The sequence below is a fragment of the Rhinopithecus roxellana genome, chromosome 5, assembly GCF_007565055.1.
Source record: "Rhinopithecus roxellana isolate Shanxi Qingling chromosome 5, ASM756505v1, whole genome shotgun sequence".
Classification (NCBI taxonomy): domain Eukaryota; kingdom Metazoa; phylum Chordata; class Mammalia; order Primates; family Cercopithecidae; genus Rhinopithecus; species Rhinopithecus roxellana.
In genome coordinates this window covers 50770064-50787034 of record NC_044553.1, presented here as the reverse complement: position 1 = coordinate 50787034, position 16971 = coordinate 50770064, and the positions used below count along the sequence as shown (strand labels likewise).

General features: G+C 43.0%; 1 protein-coding gene across 7 annotated transcripts in view; it reads left to right on the top strand.

The window, feature by feature from the left end:
• Window positions 1-1506: 1506 nt before the first annotated feature.
• NPAS3 (neuronal PAS domain protein 3) overlaps window positions 1507-16971 on the top strand; it is an 891171-nt gene continuing 875706 nt past the window's right edge. For 4 of the 7 annotated variants that reach the window (XM_030931427.1, XM_030931426.1, XM_030931424.1 and 1 more), the window contains exon 1: window positions 5482-5978. In XM_030931427.1, coding sequence (XP_030787287.1) covers window positions 5929-5978 — 50 coding nt within the window. In that variant the 5' untranslated portion in view covers window positions 5482-5928. Of the gene's footprint in view, window positions 1578-5481; window positions 5979-16971 lie in introns of those variants that run through there. The other 3 variants (XM_030931428.1, XM_030931425.1, XM_030931422.1) reach the window with 2 other exon arrangements.

Here is a 16971-nt window from a genome sequence, read left to right as displayed (position 1 = left end):
AGGGGCAAGCACCAGCCGCACCAGCAAAGGGGGCGAGGGTGGCGCGCGCAAAATGAAGGGAGCCGGAGCCCTTCATCCCGAAGGAGACTGCGCCCACCGCCCGCAACTCCACTCCCGGCTCGCGAGCCGGAAGAAAGAGGAGGAAGTGGGACAACGGGGGTCCTGGGCAGGGGGTGGGGGAAACGATCAACTCCTACCGCCCCCACCCACTAGCCGAGTGAAAAGGAATGCAAGTCGTCACTTAGAAAGGCTCGCCCAAACCGCAGGCATGCCTCCTCACCCCTTAAAGAAACATTGATGTAATAGTGTGGAGAAGTAACTGAGAGACGCGAGGAAATAAATGCACGTGTTTTCTCTTTTTGTTTCCCTGGTGGTTGGAATTTGCAGAGTTCGTCTCAGTGGTGGCTGCTAATTTATTCGTTTCATCGGTCGAAAGGGGCGTATAGAGGTGGGTCATCGGGGCACAACCGGATCCCTCTAGCCGGACCTACAGTCCTCACCTCACAAGTTTGTCCAGGACCCACCCGCCCGCCCACCAGCAGCGGGAAGAGCCCATTCTTACAAGGAGAACAAACTCTCCAGTGCACAAAAGCGGCTTCTTTTTTTCTCTCCGTCTTTGCACACCATCCCTCCTCGATAAGTAGCAAGTTCTTGAGGAGCCCAACTTGCGCTTGGCAGCCCTCGCGCTGCCTGATGTGCATGAGACGGGTAGAGTGGGGTTCCGGACAGGAAGGGAGGCTCTACGCCCCCATTCCTGCACACGCGGGCTGGCTTCCAGGTTGCTGGAAGCCGCGGGAGGCGCGAGCTTGCCTGGATGGTGGTTATTTCTCTAGAGAAAGGAGGGGAGAGAGAGCGCGCCTGAGTCTTGCACTTTGGGTCGGAAGTGCGCGGCGTGTGTGTGTGTGTGGGTGGGTGTGTGTGTAGAGGGGGGCGGGAAAGAAACGCACCCTCCGCTGCCGGTCATTCCCTTGCACCGGCCAAGTCCTCGCCAAGCCTCCCGGTGCATCCTTCCTCCGCCACCCCCTCCCCTTCTTCCCTCAGCTGGGCTCGCGCGGCGCAGCCGGAGCAGCCAGTGAGAGCAACATCCTGGAAAGAGGGGGGAGCACCGCCGCCCCCCAAAAGGGAAAGAAGGCCCCACCCTGACACGTTTTGCTGTTTGCAAGTCCCTCGCACGCCCCCCGCACCTCCTCCTCGCGCTCGCGGCACCCCCCCCACCCCAGCCCGCTGCGCGCACATCAAAGCGTCTCTCCGCCGCGCACAGTGGCCGCGGCTCACTAATGGGATTGCAGGCTGGTGCCTGGCTCCGCTGCTGCCGCCGCCGCTGCTCGCGCTGCTGCTGCTGCCGCCGCCCGAGCCCGAGCCCGAACCCCCGCCAGCCCGTGCCCAGAGCCGCTGCGCCCGGGTGCCGAAGCCGCGGCGATGATCCGAATCTTTCCGGATTTCAGCGTGCAGGTGACGGCCGCGGCGGCCGGCGGGGCGGCCGCGGGGGTGCCGGCCGGCGCGGGCATGGGGAGGGCCGGCGCCGCGGCCAACGGCACCCCGCAGAACGTCCAGGGCATCACCTCCTACCAGCAGCGGTGAGTAGTCCCGCCTGGACTGGGATAGTGCCCCCGCCCCGGGGTGCTTGGGTGGGACTCACTTTGCCTCCTGTTTTGTGTCTTACAACACACATGCACATTGCCAGGGCTCACTTTGCCTGCCCCTCGTTCTACAGATGAGGAAGAAAAACACACTTCACTTTGGTGGATTGAAAAGCACTCCAGTGCGCTGGCGAAGTGAAATCATCCTTTGCCCTTTGCCTGGCCCCCAAATCCAGAGCCTCAGCCCCGAGTAGCGGAGGAGTTGCAGCGAAGTCTGAGACGCCGCACAAGGTGCTTTAGCAAAGTTTAGGATCCTCATCCCTTTCCAGTGGAATTTTCTCAATGCCCCAGCCGGATGCGGACCCGCGCAGACAGCTAGGGGGGCAATTGATCACTGGAGGCTGATTGATCATTTGTTTCCAAACAGAATAGGAACGATTTTCACGTGTAGCTGTAGACTTGGAATTCTACATAACAGTGTTATCATGTCACCTGTTACTACAGGGAAATACAGCATGAAATCCGAGTCTCCTCGGCGCTGTTAAGTATTCATCTTAAACGCATTATAATGCAAATGCCTAAGATTCAGGAATACAAGTTAGGAAGCAAATTTTACAAAGTCAGGGTAGGTGGTGAGAAGGAAGTTTTAAAGTATTGTTTGTATTTCTCTTAAAAGTATTTATAGATTTTCTTAAAAATTATGTATTTGACATTGAAATAGTAATTTGATTCAATTAGGAAAGAAAGGGAAAGCAATTTACCACCACCAACAGCTTTAGAACCCTGAAGTTTTTCCTGAGGACAACTTTTGATGTTCCAAGATTTTACTGAAAATGTAATCCACGAAAATGCGCTGAGAAAAACTAACAATGTACTATGAAAGGTAAACTCCCCATTTGTGGGGCTTGGTTTTATAAAAGATGGAAGAAAAAAGAGCACATGAAAGTGTGAAATTAAATATTTGTGTTTCCCAGATTGCACACGATTAAACATCTGAGAGATTTGCCAATGGCATTTAACTTAAAATATACACAATGCATAATTCAAATAACAGTTCCTATTTTTACCTTGTATTTCAAACTTCATTGATTTGAGAACCTTTGATTTGAACCAACAGTATTTAAACTGAAAAGGTTAAGATAATCTATCACTGCCATATTTTGTGCCTTCCAACCAATGGCCCAGTGACCAGAGCAGATTTTGCATAACACATTGAGTGTTTTCCAAGTTGATGCCCAGTATTCCAAATATTCTGTAGAAGACTTCATTATATGCTCTGTGTACTGGCTGAAGTTTCTTTCTTTCTTTTTTTTTTTTTTTTTTTTTAAGAGTTTGGAAAATAACTCAAAAAGGGGTTATTCCTTGTCAAAGAGATTTTTGATTTAAATTATTTTAGTCTTGTTTTACTTCAGTGATTACAGGAACCTTTAATACAAAAGATCTGGGTCTTTTTCAAACATAAAAGACTAGAAAAGAATGAGATTTTTCCTTTTCATGGTTCAGGTATGTTTTTTTTTTGGTCACTTATACAACATTTAAATGACAATAGAATCTGGCGGTCACTTTAACTAGGAAGTGCAGGCAATGGTCACAGTAGTGTGGTCTGTGAAGTAGGGAGTCAAGGGTCAGAAGTGTCAGATGGCCTTTGGAAGATTTCAGGGACCTCCGGGAACTTGAGCTAACCTATACCATATAAATTGAGCGTAAAGGGGTGGGGGTTTAGGAATTTTCTGCCATCAGGTTTGCTCTGAGTGTTGCTGTTATCCTTTACCATAAAGATCACCTCAGAGACAATTTTCCCTCAAAGCAGGAGCACCAGGGACAGTCCCCTACAGTCTGCCACCTCAACACTGAGAGCTGCATTGGTGCTTTCCACTTTCAACTCTGAATTTGGGTCCCTTATGAAGTCTCTAAATTCCACTGCAGTTCTAAAGACTAAGGCTTTTTTTTTTTTTTTTTTTTTTTCTAGCATCTCTAAACTTTAGCTTTTGGGGTGTATTATTCCCTCCTTCGATTTTTATGTTATATTGACAGAAGAGAAGATGATAGCTGTGAAAAATGTAGACTTCTTTGATTTTGTTACTAAGACATGATGACACCTGTTACTTTTAGTTAAAATAGGGGGAGGGGGGCAGAGAGTGAGCTCTGTAGGGCAAGGTCATTGGTAGGTGTTGGAGGTAGGGTCTGAGTCAGGAGTCCCCTGTCCTCTGGCACCTCAACAGGATTGTGGGGTTCTGAGGGACAGACTTAGTTTCCGTTTGGATTTGTTTCCATCTGGATTTGTTTGTTAAGTGAATGGTGACATATCATTTTACCAAAAAATTATTTTTAAGTACTTTTGAGGAGTCCGCCGCGGGAGTGACAGGAGTGGGGGTTTTTCAAGCAAAGAGTGGCCTGTTGGGAGACTACAAGCTTCTCTCATTTGTCATCTTGGGGCAGAAACCCCCTAGACTGGGTGTCCTGGAGCCAACACTTTGAACTGGCAACTTTTTCCCTTCTCTGCCAGCCCATGTATATCTTGTCCATAACACTCTCCACTCCAGTTCATTTCTCATTCTCTCCTACCTGTAGAGTGTACTCCAAAGAGAACTTAAAACACCATCATGCAGATTAAACACCTCTACCACGAAAAACATTTATGTGTTCGTTGGAAGTTTCCAACTCCCAGCCCTACTTTACTGGAGTCGTAGAGACCGAATGGAGGACCCCTTTTCAGGTCTTTATTTTTTTTCGTAAGTTTAAAGTCAAATGCAGAACCTCACACAGGACTGATGTTTTCCATCAGGCGCTTTCATTCATTCAAAGTGGAAATGCTTTGGGAGTCCTTTCTACTTGCCTGGTTGACACATGACTGACCCAAGTCTCTGCGTAAAAAGCTGTCCACACGCTTCTGATTGGTTTAGTGGAGAAAACGCACTGACCAGGGTCTACCCAGGTAACAGGATTCTAGCGCGGGCCCTGGACTGAGTAGCCAGCCTTTCTCTAGGCCTTGCTGAGCTGTCAAACCGGGGTGCGGCTGGGCTAGATCCCAGAGGGCGCAGTCCGGTCCCAGGTCCCAGGACCCGAGTCAGGAGGGGCTTCCGTATGTGAGTTTAAACGCGCGGGGATTCACCTGTGAACCCTGGGGTCTGCACTCCTGTACTGACTGATGCAGATGCTCCGGCTTTGGGAATGCTGCTGAGAGCCCCGGAGCCACAAGGTGCTTGTGCTGTTGCTGCGCCGCCCACGGGGCTCTTGGGCCCGATTGCTTGGGCCAGCGCACCCCCCACCCGCATTGATTTCCGCAGCCCCAAGGAGCTCCCGGGACTGTGTCCTGCCCCAGCTCGCTCCCGTGGCCTCCCAGTTCCTTTTGCTGTTTCTTTCTTTCTTCCTGGCTGCAATACTCCAGAGAAGGGAAGTGTTTGAAACTGCAACTGAGTGGCGTTGTTGCGCCGGCAGCCGAGCCTTCCAGTCCCCCAACGAGAGAGAGAGAGATTGAGAGAGAGAGAGAGAGAGAGAGAGAGAGAGAGAGAGAGAGAGAGAGAGAGAGAGAGAGAGAGAGAAAGGAAGAGAGGAGAAGGGAGGGTGTGTGTGTTTGCGTGCGAGAGAGCGCTCTGGAGCAAAGCAGCTGGAAAATGCCCAGAAATACTTTCACAGCGGTCAAGCTGGAACCCCCTGCGTGTCCTCCCCTTCCCTGCTCCTCCCGGCCTAGACCCCGCGCCCCCCGCCGGGAGGGTGTGCGCCCCACCTGCCACCGGGTGGCTCCGGGTGGTAGAAAGGGGTGACGAGGGGGGCGCGAGTGGTGGCGCGGGGGTGAGAACCTGGAGGCGGCGGGGCCCTGGGCCGGGCAGCCCGCGGGACCGCGCGGCCGCCTCCCCCCGCCGCCGCCGCCTCCCCCTCCTCCTCCTCCTCTGCCGCCGCCGCCGGTCGCCTGTCTCCGCGCCGGGCATGCCTCGGGAGCCGGGGCGGCCCGGGCCGCGGGCGCTCTGCGGCGCATGGACGGCGGCGGCGCCCGGCGAGCAGCAGGAGGAGAAGGCGCAGGCGGCGGAGGAGGCGGCGACCCACAGCTGGGAGCACCGGCGGCGCGAGGGGACGACCGGCCGCCGGCGAGGCTCTGGCCCCACTACTTTTCCGTAGCCTCCCCGCCTCAGCAGCACGGCCGCCGCCGCCGCCGCCGCCGCCACGGCCACGGCCACGGCCACGGCCCCAGCCCCAGCCCCGGCCGCCGCCCGCCGGGCAGCCCAGAGCGCCGCGCACCGCCGCACTCTCCCGCCACCCCACGCACACGCACACCCCCGCCCGCCCACGCCCCCCACCCGGGAGGGGGGAGAAAGGCAAAAAGTAAGAGAGGAAAAAAAATAGCAGGAAGATGGCGCCCACCAAGCCCAGCTTTCAGCAGGATCCTTCCAGGCGAGAACGGTAACACTTTTCTGTTTATTGAACCTGCCGCCGGGCCGCTGCTCCCGCCGCCGCCGCCGCCGCCGCCTCCGCCGCCGAGGGCCCAGCTCCGCCGCCCGCCCGCCTCCTGGGCCGCGAGCCCGCGGGGACCTCGTCTGGGCGCAGCGCTCGCCCGGGGCCCCGCGCATTGTCCCCGCGGCGGCTGCGGCAGCGAGCGGCTCTGGCGGCGGCCGGGCTCTCTGAGCAGTCGCACCTCCTCGGCTCGGCGAATAGAGTGACTCGCTGACAAAAAAAAAAAAAAAAAAAAAAAAAAAAAAAAAAAGAAAAAAGAAGAAAGAAACAGAAAAGAGAAAAAGAAAAAGAGAAACAAACAGAGATGCGAAGGCGCTGCCGTGTGACGGGAGCAGTAGCGAGGGTGGGGGGCCGGGGATCCCCGGGGCCGCCGCAGGTCCCCTGGCAGCTGCTCTCGAGGAAGGGAATAAGGCTGGGGAGGGGGAGGGAAGGCGGCGAGCAGGGGGAGGAGGCGAGGAGCAGGAGGAGGAGGCCGGGGGCGGGGAGCGCGGAGCTCGCGCCAGGCCCGGAATGTGTCGCGGAGGGGCCGGCTCCGGCTCCGTCTCCGTCTCCGCGCGAGTAGCTAGGCCGGGCCGAGCCCAGAGGAGCGCGGCCGCCGCCTCCCCGCCTCCCCGCCTCCCGGGCTGCGCCCTCCGCTCGGCAACTTGTGGGTCTCCCGCTCTGCCCTCCGCTCTCATCTTTCCCTCCTCTCCATACCCCTCCCAAAGGAAAAAGAAAAATAAAGAAGAAAACCCTCAAATCCAAATAAGCGAACAAACAGCGAGATTCAAAATGTGTCAGCAGTTGGAGCATCTATGCCCCGTTAGTTACTGTTTGGGGGTCTGTGTTTTAAAAAGTTCCTGGTGAGAATTGCATATCCAGGCAAGGGGCTTAGTGGAGCATGTCTGTTTGAAGTTAGTTAAACTAGTACAGCCACAGGAAAAGGGAGTTTGTGTTCAAAATACCCGTAACTGTCCTACGTGAGTAGCATTGATAGATTTTCAGAGTAACTTAGCACCCCCTCCCCATCACCACCAACGTGGTTTTCCCTCCTGCTGTCCACCCAGCCTACTTTCTTTGGAATCCTATTTACTATTAATTGGCAGCGTTAATGACATTAATTGTATATAGCATATTGGTTTGAGCAAAGTGGATATCTCTTTCTGTCTCCGAAGAGGAAAGGCGCAGTAGGAAGCATGAAATGTTACCCATTGATTCATGAGAAAAACAAATACAGTCAGATATATGCACCCCCACCCGCAGCAGGCGCGTTGATTTTCCTCACAGGCTTAAGTGAACTTGAAGACAAGGGGTGTGCTTAGTTGCAAGATTTAACTATTATACCATAGTTTTATTTTTGATGCAACATAATATTTAACCTATAGCTTACATCAGAAGACGATAAGGAGATATTCAGGCATCCATTCGTTTAAAAAGCTTATATTGTACTGTTGCTTATTTCTTTCATACAATAGGGAAGGCAGAATTGTCAGGATTAAGGAATACTTTTGTTAAGTAGATACATAATTGACTAATTCTAAACTCGAGATGATTCTGTAAACATCATATATCAGAGAGTAAATCATACAAAATCCAGTTTTTAAAGATGTTAAATGTGTATAGCATTAACTATTGCTCCCAAACTGTAGAAAATCTGATAACTCATATAGCTAAAATGAGCATTTACTTCTTAAGAAGTATCAGTGTTCCATGAAGAATTCACATATTACTTTACTCTTGTAGTAAAAAAAATAATTTCTCAGAGCGTTGTGCAAGGATTTTAAAAATTATTTTTTATCTAACATGAATACTTTTTGAAATCAGAAGTTTATAATTGGTTTTCCCTCCCGCTTTCCCTCCCTCCCTCCCTCCCTCCCTCCCTCCCTTCCTTCCTTCCTTCCATCCTCCCTCCCTCCCTCCTTCCTTCCTTCCCTCCCTCCCTCCCTCCCTCCTTCCTTCCTTCTTTCCTTTCTACCCTCCCAGTTCTGTTGTTAATAAATGTATTTACTGGGATGGCCCCAGTAATCTCTCTAGCAGAGGCCTATTTGTGTGCCATTTTGGGAATTTCTCTGAGATAAGAATCTCAGAGATAGAATTAATTTCTAGGGGAAACTTCATAGCCTGTGCATGAGTGCTTTCTTTATCACCTGTCTCCATTTGGCATTCGAAGAAGGTAAATCAAAGTGTGCGATTTGTTATTCTGCTCCACTTGAGAGCTGAACTAAATAACACTTGGTCTGAAATTCTGATTGAAGTTGTAGGAGGATATACTGTATTTAATTTAATGCCCTTTAATAGCATCTTCTTGTTCAGCTTGGATGCTGTCATTTTAAAGGTTGGATCTGAGAAGGTTTAACCTGTATGGAGAAGGAGGAGTAATAACAGCGGGGTGCGGGGCAGAAGGAGCACTGTAGAAGATAGGAAGGAAGGAGTTATAAACTAAGCCTTTCAAAAGGCAGTAACCACCAACTTGGCCCCTTATCCAAACAGTTGTTTTATGCCCCAAGGGTTCACTCTGTTATCAGGGTTTTAAATGCTCTTAACACTTTAAGTGTAAACATTACACATGTAAGTTGATTTGGTTTTGTAATGAGAAATGGGAAATCAGATGGTTTGTTCAGGAGGGGGCTGTTTTTCATACTTACTTGCTTCAAGTAAGTGAATAATTCCACCTTTATTTGCACATTGTGCCTAGAACTTGTTGGTTAATAGTAGTATTTCCCTGTAGCAGTTGAACACAAATATGTTTATAAAAGATGACTTTTTCTGTGGATATGTTTTAAATAGTATCCTCCTATTTATTTAAAAAAATGTTTTCCAAATCATTGATTTCACGGAGGCATTTATGGACAGTTTATTCTTTACTGCTTTTCAAATATATTAGTAAGCAGAAACAGAGAAAAATATATCTTTTGAATTGTCTTATTTATTTATGAAATATCTAACCTGTGTATAATAATACAGTACCAAAGTCATTTCCTTATAGTAATGTTTATAATGTAAATTTCAGAAAAATAAGCTCATTCTTGATAATGTCTTTGGTTACTATTTAGTGCTTCTTAAATTTCTCTGAATTATATATACAGAAAGTGCCTCTTTAGAGCCTGAAAGAACAAGTTGAAAGCCTTGTGTACATAAACTTGTTTGATTTTCTTTAAACTCCAATAGACTGCAAATTATATAGCACTACCACAAAGTTTTTCTACTATGTGGATGTATAACCGAGAAAATTAGACAGAGAGAAGTGTCAAGCATGTGATATGCCCATGCTGATTTGTAAAGCATATCCCAGTAGCACAAGGCTTTTGGTTGAAAAAGGAAAGGTGGTGGAGACTGTTTTGGAGGTATTTCTAGCTACAGTATAAGCTTAAATAGGGGTGATAAATGATTATATGCATTGTCTAACACTTGCTTATATATATAAATAGCTCCAAAAGATTGCTTAAATGATAATCGAAAATATGAAATAGGCTGGCCTTCATATCACAAGGCCAAGGGTCTACAAATGGAAAAACTGAAATAATGAAATATTTCCAAGGCAACAGACTGTCAACAAGAACTGTAATGCATGGGCATATCATGATCCACCAGAGAGGATATTAGATCGTATAGCTCCAGAGCCAGGAGTTATAATGACCTTTATTATGTAAGACCCTCCCACATTACAACATCTTTTCAGATGTCCAATTTCTGATTTATGAATTGAAAGACATATAACTACTCCACATGCACAATATGCTAATCACTGGATTTGATTCCTTACAGTGAGCAAATGAGCAAACCTGAATTCAACATTATTTGATACCTTTGTTTTTTTTTTTTTAAGTTACATGAGGTATTTTCAGCACCTAGTAGTAGTATTAGTAAGGTTTTGGTTTCTGTGTCTTTATATAGTCTTAAAAATATGGCTAAAAGTGATGTGTAATTAATATCTCAGCAATGAACTGGTAAGGCTTATACTGTACTTCAAATATAATCCACAAATTGGAGTAGTTTGATAATTTTAGTCATATGAATTTTGATATTCGACTGTAATTCTTGTACCCAATGGCCGCCTCTATACTGTAATATAGCTATTTTATGAGAATGCCAGAATACCTGTGAACCACCTTACTCCTTTTCCCTGCCCCAGGTCCTGGTCTGGGATTCAGTGGTATGTTCAAATTGTGTCTGTTTGAAGTGGGACCTGCTGCTAGGATCCCCTGCTCTGTGGTGAGGTTTTCTATGGCTCCTGTGAAGCAACACTTTTGGGGAAGCATTATTTATTTTCTTAAGTTGTAGGTCTTCATATTTGGGGATTTCTTCTTTCTTTTCTCTCTCTCTCTCCGTCTGTCTGTCTGTCTGTCTGTCTGTCTGTCTTTTCAGAGTCTTGCTCTGTTGCCCAGGCATGCTGGAGTGCACTGGCACAATCTCAGCTCACTGCAACCTCTGCCTTCAAGTGATTCTCCTGTCTCAGCCTCCCAAATAGCTGGGATTACAGGTGCATGCCAATACACCCAGCTAATTTTTGTATGTTTAGTAGAGATGGGGGTTTCACCATGTTGGCCAGGCTGGTCTCAAACTCCTGATCTCAGGTGATCCGCCTGCCTCAAACTCCCAAAGTGCTGGGATTACAGGCATGAGCCACTGTGCCTGGCCTTTATTTGGGGATATTTATGGAGAATATATTACAAAAATTTCAAAATCCTTTTAATGCTTTCCTTTACTAACTTCCTTAAGTGCTTTACTATTAATAATGACCCTAATGTAACCTTAATCTGTTTTTGTTTTTCTACAATTCTAGTAAACCTGTATCTTATGCAGAATGTCACTAAATTTAAAGAAAATTAACCCACATGAAAGCAGACCTAGCCCCCACCACCTGCATGCTATGTTTACACAATCACTTTTTCTGCTTATAACATTTAATCACTCTAATTGATTTTTAAAAGTTCTGCATTGTATTGGGGCTACGGTCTAACTTCAGGTGTTTTATAGACATGTCTTTAACTGCTTAGGATGAATAAAGCTGAAACTTAGTAACTAAGTTAGTATGTTAAATTTTAGTTGATTAAATATTATTCTTTAAATTTTAAATGCTATCAAAATTGCACATAATGGAATATGTGAAGCTTTAAATATATAAATCTATGATTAGTAAGAACTAGAATTTATGGGAAAATCCAATTGTTTGCATTCGATGATGTTGGTATTTTCCTAGTAAATAGTAGCCTTTTTCACCCCCTCATTGGTCAGTGTAATAAACCAACTGTAACTGAATGGTATTTTTACTGCGCTGGGCCTCATTAGTGTGAATAGGATGTTTGCACTATTAAGTTTGATAGAATAGTTAGAAGAATGTGTAGTGATATTAGTAATACTACAATGCAGAAACAGGACATGGCTTAGTAAGAATAAAGTAACTGCGACTGTATCTGAAATGACTAGGGCAGTGACAACATTAAGCAATAGTTGAAGTTTTCTGTATGCGTTTGTAAAACATAGTGTCTTGGTGAATTCATTGAAATGCTGTGGTCTTGTATATGAAACCAGGAGAAGCAAGATGAAGATCTTACGTTACTATGGCCCACAGTTCTCCTGGCCCTAGACTGTAATGATTGACTGGTTTTTTCATTCAGCTTCATTTATTGAACCTCTACTGTGGACCATGGTGATGCGTGCCAGGTACAGTACTAAATATATACCTTGTAAGAGCAGTTGCTTTGGTTATAGGCTTGCCCTTCTATTGGATATACAGAATATTATAGAGAGCCAGAAGACACCCTTTTCTAAAAGAGTAAGAAGTAATGAATTCATAGAAATATAAGGCTTTCTTTTTTCACTTCTGTTAGCTCAGTGTTCTGGGAGGATAGTTATTCAATTTGGAAACTATTGTAATTAGTGACTATAAAGTGATTAGAGGCTCCTGGAGGAAGGATTGAGAAAAGATACTGTATAAATTGAAATGAAATTATAGCAAATTTTATAAAAGTTATTTTGATGGGATTTAAAAATAAAAATAGTATATGATGATGATAATTATATAATATAAACATTGGACACTGCCATGTTTCAGACACTATATTACATGCTTCACAATAATTTTCTCTTTAGTTTCCCCACAGACCTATGAGGGAAGTGCTGATATCCCCATTTATGCATGAGAAAATAGAGGTTTAGCATTCTCAAGGAAGGTGATAGAGTTAGAGACTGAATTCAGGTTTGTCTCTGAGGTGAACTTAGGCAATACAGTCTTTGTAGAAACGTACCTGAACACCAGTGTGGAAGGGCCTGTGTTTTCAGACTTTCCAAACTCAGAGATTTCCGAGCCAATATCAGAGAGTTCCAATGGCAGAAAGACCAATTCACTGTGGGTAGTGAACGATAGCCCTGTGTTTTGGTCCTTCATCAGATGTTTGGAGAAATACAGTGTTTATGAAATTAGAGAAAGAATCAATATTGAAAGCATCGTTACCTCACCCTTTACTGTCCCAGTAGTTTTGTGGGCAAGCTCCATAGCTCTACATACTTTAGGGCAGATTTGTAGCTGAGTGGTGTCAGAAGAATCAGTTTTCCATGTACATCTGCCTCTTTGGTCACAGCATATGAAGTTCTCAAGGCCCTCTGCTCATGTAATTCATGGCTCAGAGTGTGCCACAAGTTTGTCTAAAGATTATAGTTGAAGCATTTTTATTTTATAATACTTTTGCCACTGGTTGTGTAGAAACAGTCTCATAAGGCTTTCTGAATAACTCATTTTAGTACCTAACTGTATTTCTGGACATTGTCTTTTGAAATCTGTAAGGATTTGTACAAGTTGGCCTCCTGCCAAATTATCTGGCATTGTAACAGTGGCAGCAAGCATTTATATAGCATTGTGTGCTAATAAACAGGTACTTTTCTAAGAGCTTTACATGCATTCACTCATTTAATTAAAAATATGACATGTTAAAATGGACCACAATAAATACATAAATGATAAGTTATTATTTACTCCCCCATCCCTGCAACGCACGCACACACACACACACACACACACACACACACACACACACACGCAGAGTCATCTTCAAGAAGGGAAAGTTAGCCTTTGGTAACATTTTTTTCCTCTATGCCAGAAACCCTAGGGGTTGGTCCGATACATAACAGTTCTTTAACAAAAACTGTACTTTAGAAAACTTTGTAGCATGTGACGTGGGTGTTCATCGCAGAATATATGCAAGATTGCAGTAGTAGACAAACCTGCCACATTTATCTTTACATTTTTGGATGTAATATTGTCAACTAAATAGCTTCTTTAAAAATAACATGTATAATAGAAATTTCAGGCTTTAAAGGACTGAATAAGAATTGCTTGAGTATTTGTGGTTGCAAGGTAATTTGCTTGTGTATCAGATTCATTTTTTATATTCAGGAAGTATCTTGTTTATGAAAGGATAAGTTGCCTTATAAGATGTGGCAAAGAACTTAAAATTTAGAGGGTTGTTTTACTGAAATATTGAACATAAAAAACAAAAGTCAATAGGAAGCATTAAGTAAAAAATAGACTACAAAATTTTAAACAGCCGTCAGATCATCTTAAAAGAGATTACATCTGATTACAGTATTATATTATCATCAGTATTCTAATGCAGAATTAAAGGGCTGTGAGTTGGGTACCTAGTATAAAACATTAAACTTACAAATCTTAATTGCATATTTTGGAAAGTAGTGTCCCACGGCATTTTAAGACCACTTTATAAACTTATAGGGCATTTCAATAATATTTCATTATATGTGATGAACTAGGGCGTTTTCATTTGTAAGATTTATAAAAATAATTTTATTATAAAGAAAAATTTAATATTGAATTAAGGGTCATCTGTGTGTGAATATAGCTGTAATTAACACTCTCTTCCCTAAATCTCTGAATTTTCCTTTCTGCTAAAGTAACACTGTGGAAAAGGATGCTAGCTCTAAACTTCATTCAGAAGCACTTTAACTCAGAAAGATGGCAGTATTTTGATGGTGGCAAGTGGAATGATTGAAACTGTTTGCAGAACTTCTCTCTCTGGTCCTAGAAAATGGAGACATGAATGAATAAGGATATTTTATTAACTAGTATGTATTGTGCTGATGGAGGGGGCATTTTCCCTTTACAAATGTAATTTATTCATCAGAATCCACTTCTAAAAACATGTATATTCTATTCATGTGTATGATTTTTTAATTATACAAGATTTTTGTATATAGTGTGCACAGCTTATATGTAAGTCACATAATACATATATATACACTGTTTACAACATAAATTATATATAAAATATATGTGAGATATACCATGTTTGTGTATGTCTATCTAAAATGGAAAAATGTTACATAGATATCTTGAACATTATAAATGTCTTACTTTAGATTGAGTTACATTTAAATGTATGCAGCGGATTGGTGACTTTTTGTTTTCCTAATGCTGTAAGGAAAAGTAGGCTCATCATTTTTTTTTTGCACATTTTTATTGTTCTGTGTAAATGTAATTTGTTAATCCTGTGAAATTTGTCATAGATAAATTTGCTTGGATTATCTTGTCACCACCGTATCTGCATTCTTTTGTTCATTGCTTATTCATAATTTAACAGTCTGGCAGTGAGCCTTTTTGGGATGCTCACAAAAGATATATGACCTCTACCAGCTGCTACTATAACCTGCAGAATGCACAGCAAGACATTAGAAACGTGAGGATTCCGCTACTGATTAAAGTGCTCTTCATTTAAACAGTCTGTTCATAAGAATCTCAGGAATCTCTTGCTACCAGCAGTTTTGATTTTTTTCTTCCTAACAAAATTAGTTCTAACAATTGAATCTTCATTTGCTATGAATTTTTCACATTATCCAAAGGAAGTTAATTTCTTGAATGCTGTTTCTTCTTTGTAAATAAATACTTAAAACATTTATATTTGGGGGATGTTAAAGTTGTCCAAACATGGTTTTATTGGGCAAAGAAGAATGTAGAGTATATATATTGCATCCTAATCTTAGAAGAAATGGTTGGTTTAATCCTGTCTGAATCTAAGAACTTTACAGTTTATATTCGAAACACTCCATATTATGTAGTATGTAGCAGACATTAAACATAGAATGTTACTTGAAATATAACCACATCTTTAGGTTTTCATTATTCTGAATTAGTTTATCATATGAATTTATTCTTTTCTCTCTCTTTGCCTCTCTCTGTCTCTGGAAATCAGCAGATCAGTTTATGAGCAATGGTTAGTTTTTGCCTCTCTCCTGTGCAGGTATATGATTACGGTTCAAAATAATTCATCGCTAATCCATGCAGTATTGGTTCATCTCCATCACTCTGTTCTGTGATTAGAGCCTCAGGCCTGCTGCCTTGCTTTCTGCCCTGATTTTCTTTAACTGCAACCCTTGTTTTAATATAGTTCTGTAGTCACCACTCTCCTACCAGCCCCTCTCCATTCCTCATATATATCGATTGCAGTAGATTAATATTTATTTGAAGCCATTTTTCCAGACTTTGTGAAAAATGTATTCATTTCTTACTGTGACTCTTCATCTAAAGGGAGAGGGGAGAGGGAAAATGTAGGGCTCAGGTATGCAACTCTTAGACAATAAAACTATTGCATTTCCAGTCTTAATTCTTCGCTATGGTCAGTGTATTTTACTTTTTACAGAAATCAGGAACTTTAGTTTCTTTGAAAAAATTTTATACAGAGTAAGGCACAGTGTTAACAGTTTAACTCTATGTGTTTCTAACAGTTCTAGAATGGCTTTCTGTATTTTCTAAGGACATACTACAGCCAATGCAATCACCATAATATACATTGATCAGCTTGCATTGAATATTTCCAGACAGGGACACTAAGCTATCATTTTCCTTAGCATCAGAATTTGCCAGTTTTACCAGAAGGTCGTCTAACAGATTTTAAAAAGACTTTGTTTCAGATCTCAGTAGTCCTGTGTTCCTTTTAATAATTACTTTAGTCTCATTGTAGCTGTGTGTTTGAAAGTGTAGGTCAATGAGGATGATTGCATTCAGAATTTCATGATCTGTGTAGTGGAACAAATTGAAAGCAAAGCCTGTATCAATCACTGTGAAGGGAGGGTTAATTGTTACCGCTTCTCAAGCCTCTGGACAGATAAACTAGTAATGAAATACTTATTGCTCTGATATGTGAATGCTAAAGGATGAAACAATGGAAACAGAAGCAGTCTTCAGAGATAACCAAACAGGCAAAGAGAAAAGAATAAACTAGATGAAAGTATGGAACTATGTACTGCATTAACTCTCTTAAAGTAATATTGTTTTTAGTCTCCTACCCATATTTTACTGGCAGGTTAGGGCAGTATATATCAGGTTGATAAAGCCAAATAAGAATATAAATGGAAACCATTCTTTCTGTTAAAAATACAAAGGAAAAAAGTAAAAAGTCCAGTCCTATGCTTTATATGAACTCTGTATATTTTATAAAAATAATTATTTTATATTATTAATTATATCACTGTTTAAGGTATTCTTTTTTAAAAAGTTAGTTATGCTACATATATTAAATTTATATATGCATAGATGTCTTAATTCTAGAATTTTTTGAAGGATTGTCTTTGAAGGAATTTTGGAATTTTTTGTTTATTATACACCAAAGTATAGAGGAAATAGTGTAACACATAAAGAAATAGTAAAATAAGAATTAGTGTGGCAAAGAAATCATGAGATTAAATACATTTAACCATTTCTTCCATATGAACTTAACATTTAAACATCTGTTAGTTACTTATATGTTGAAATATATGCAAAAATATTTAGCCAAATTGAAGTCTTAGGTCCATGACAATCATCTCAACACAGTGGGTAGTTCTGAAAATTAATGAGAATGATAATACTGTAAAGACTGTTCCAGAGTTTGCCCAAATTCATTATCTAAGACTCTTGTTAAGAACATCTCAAAGAATTTTAACCAGGAAAATATATTAATGGTTCAAAAGCATT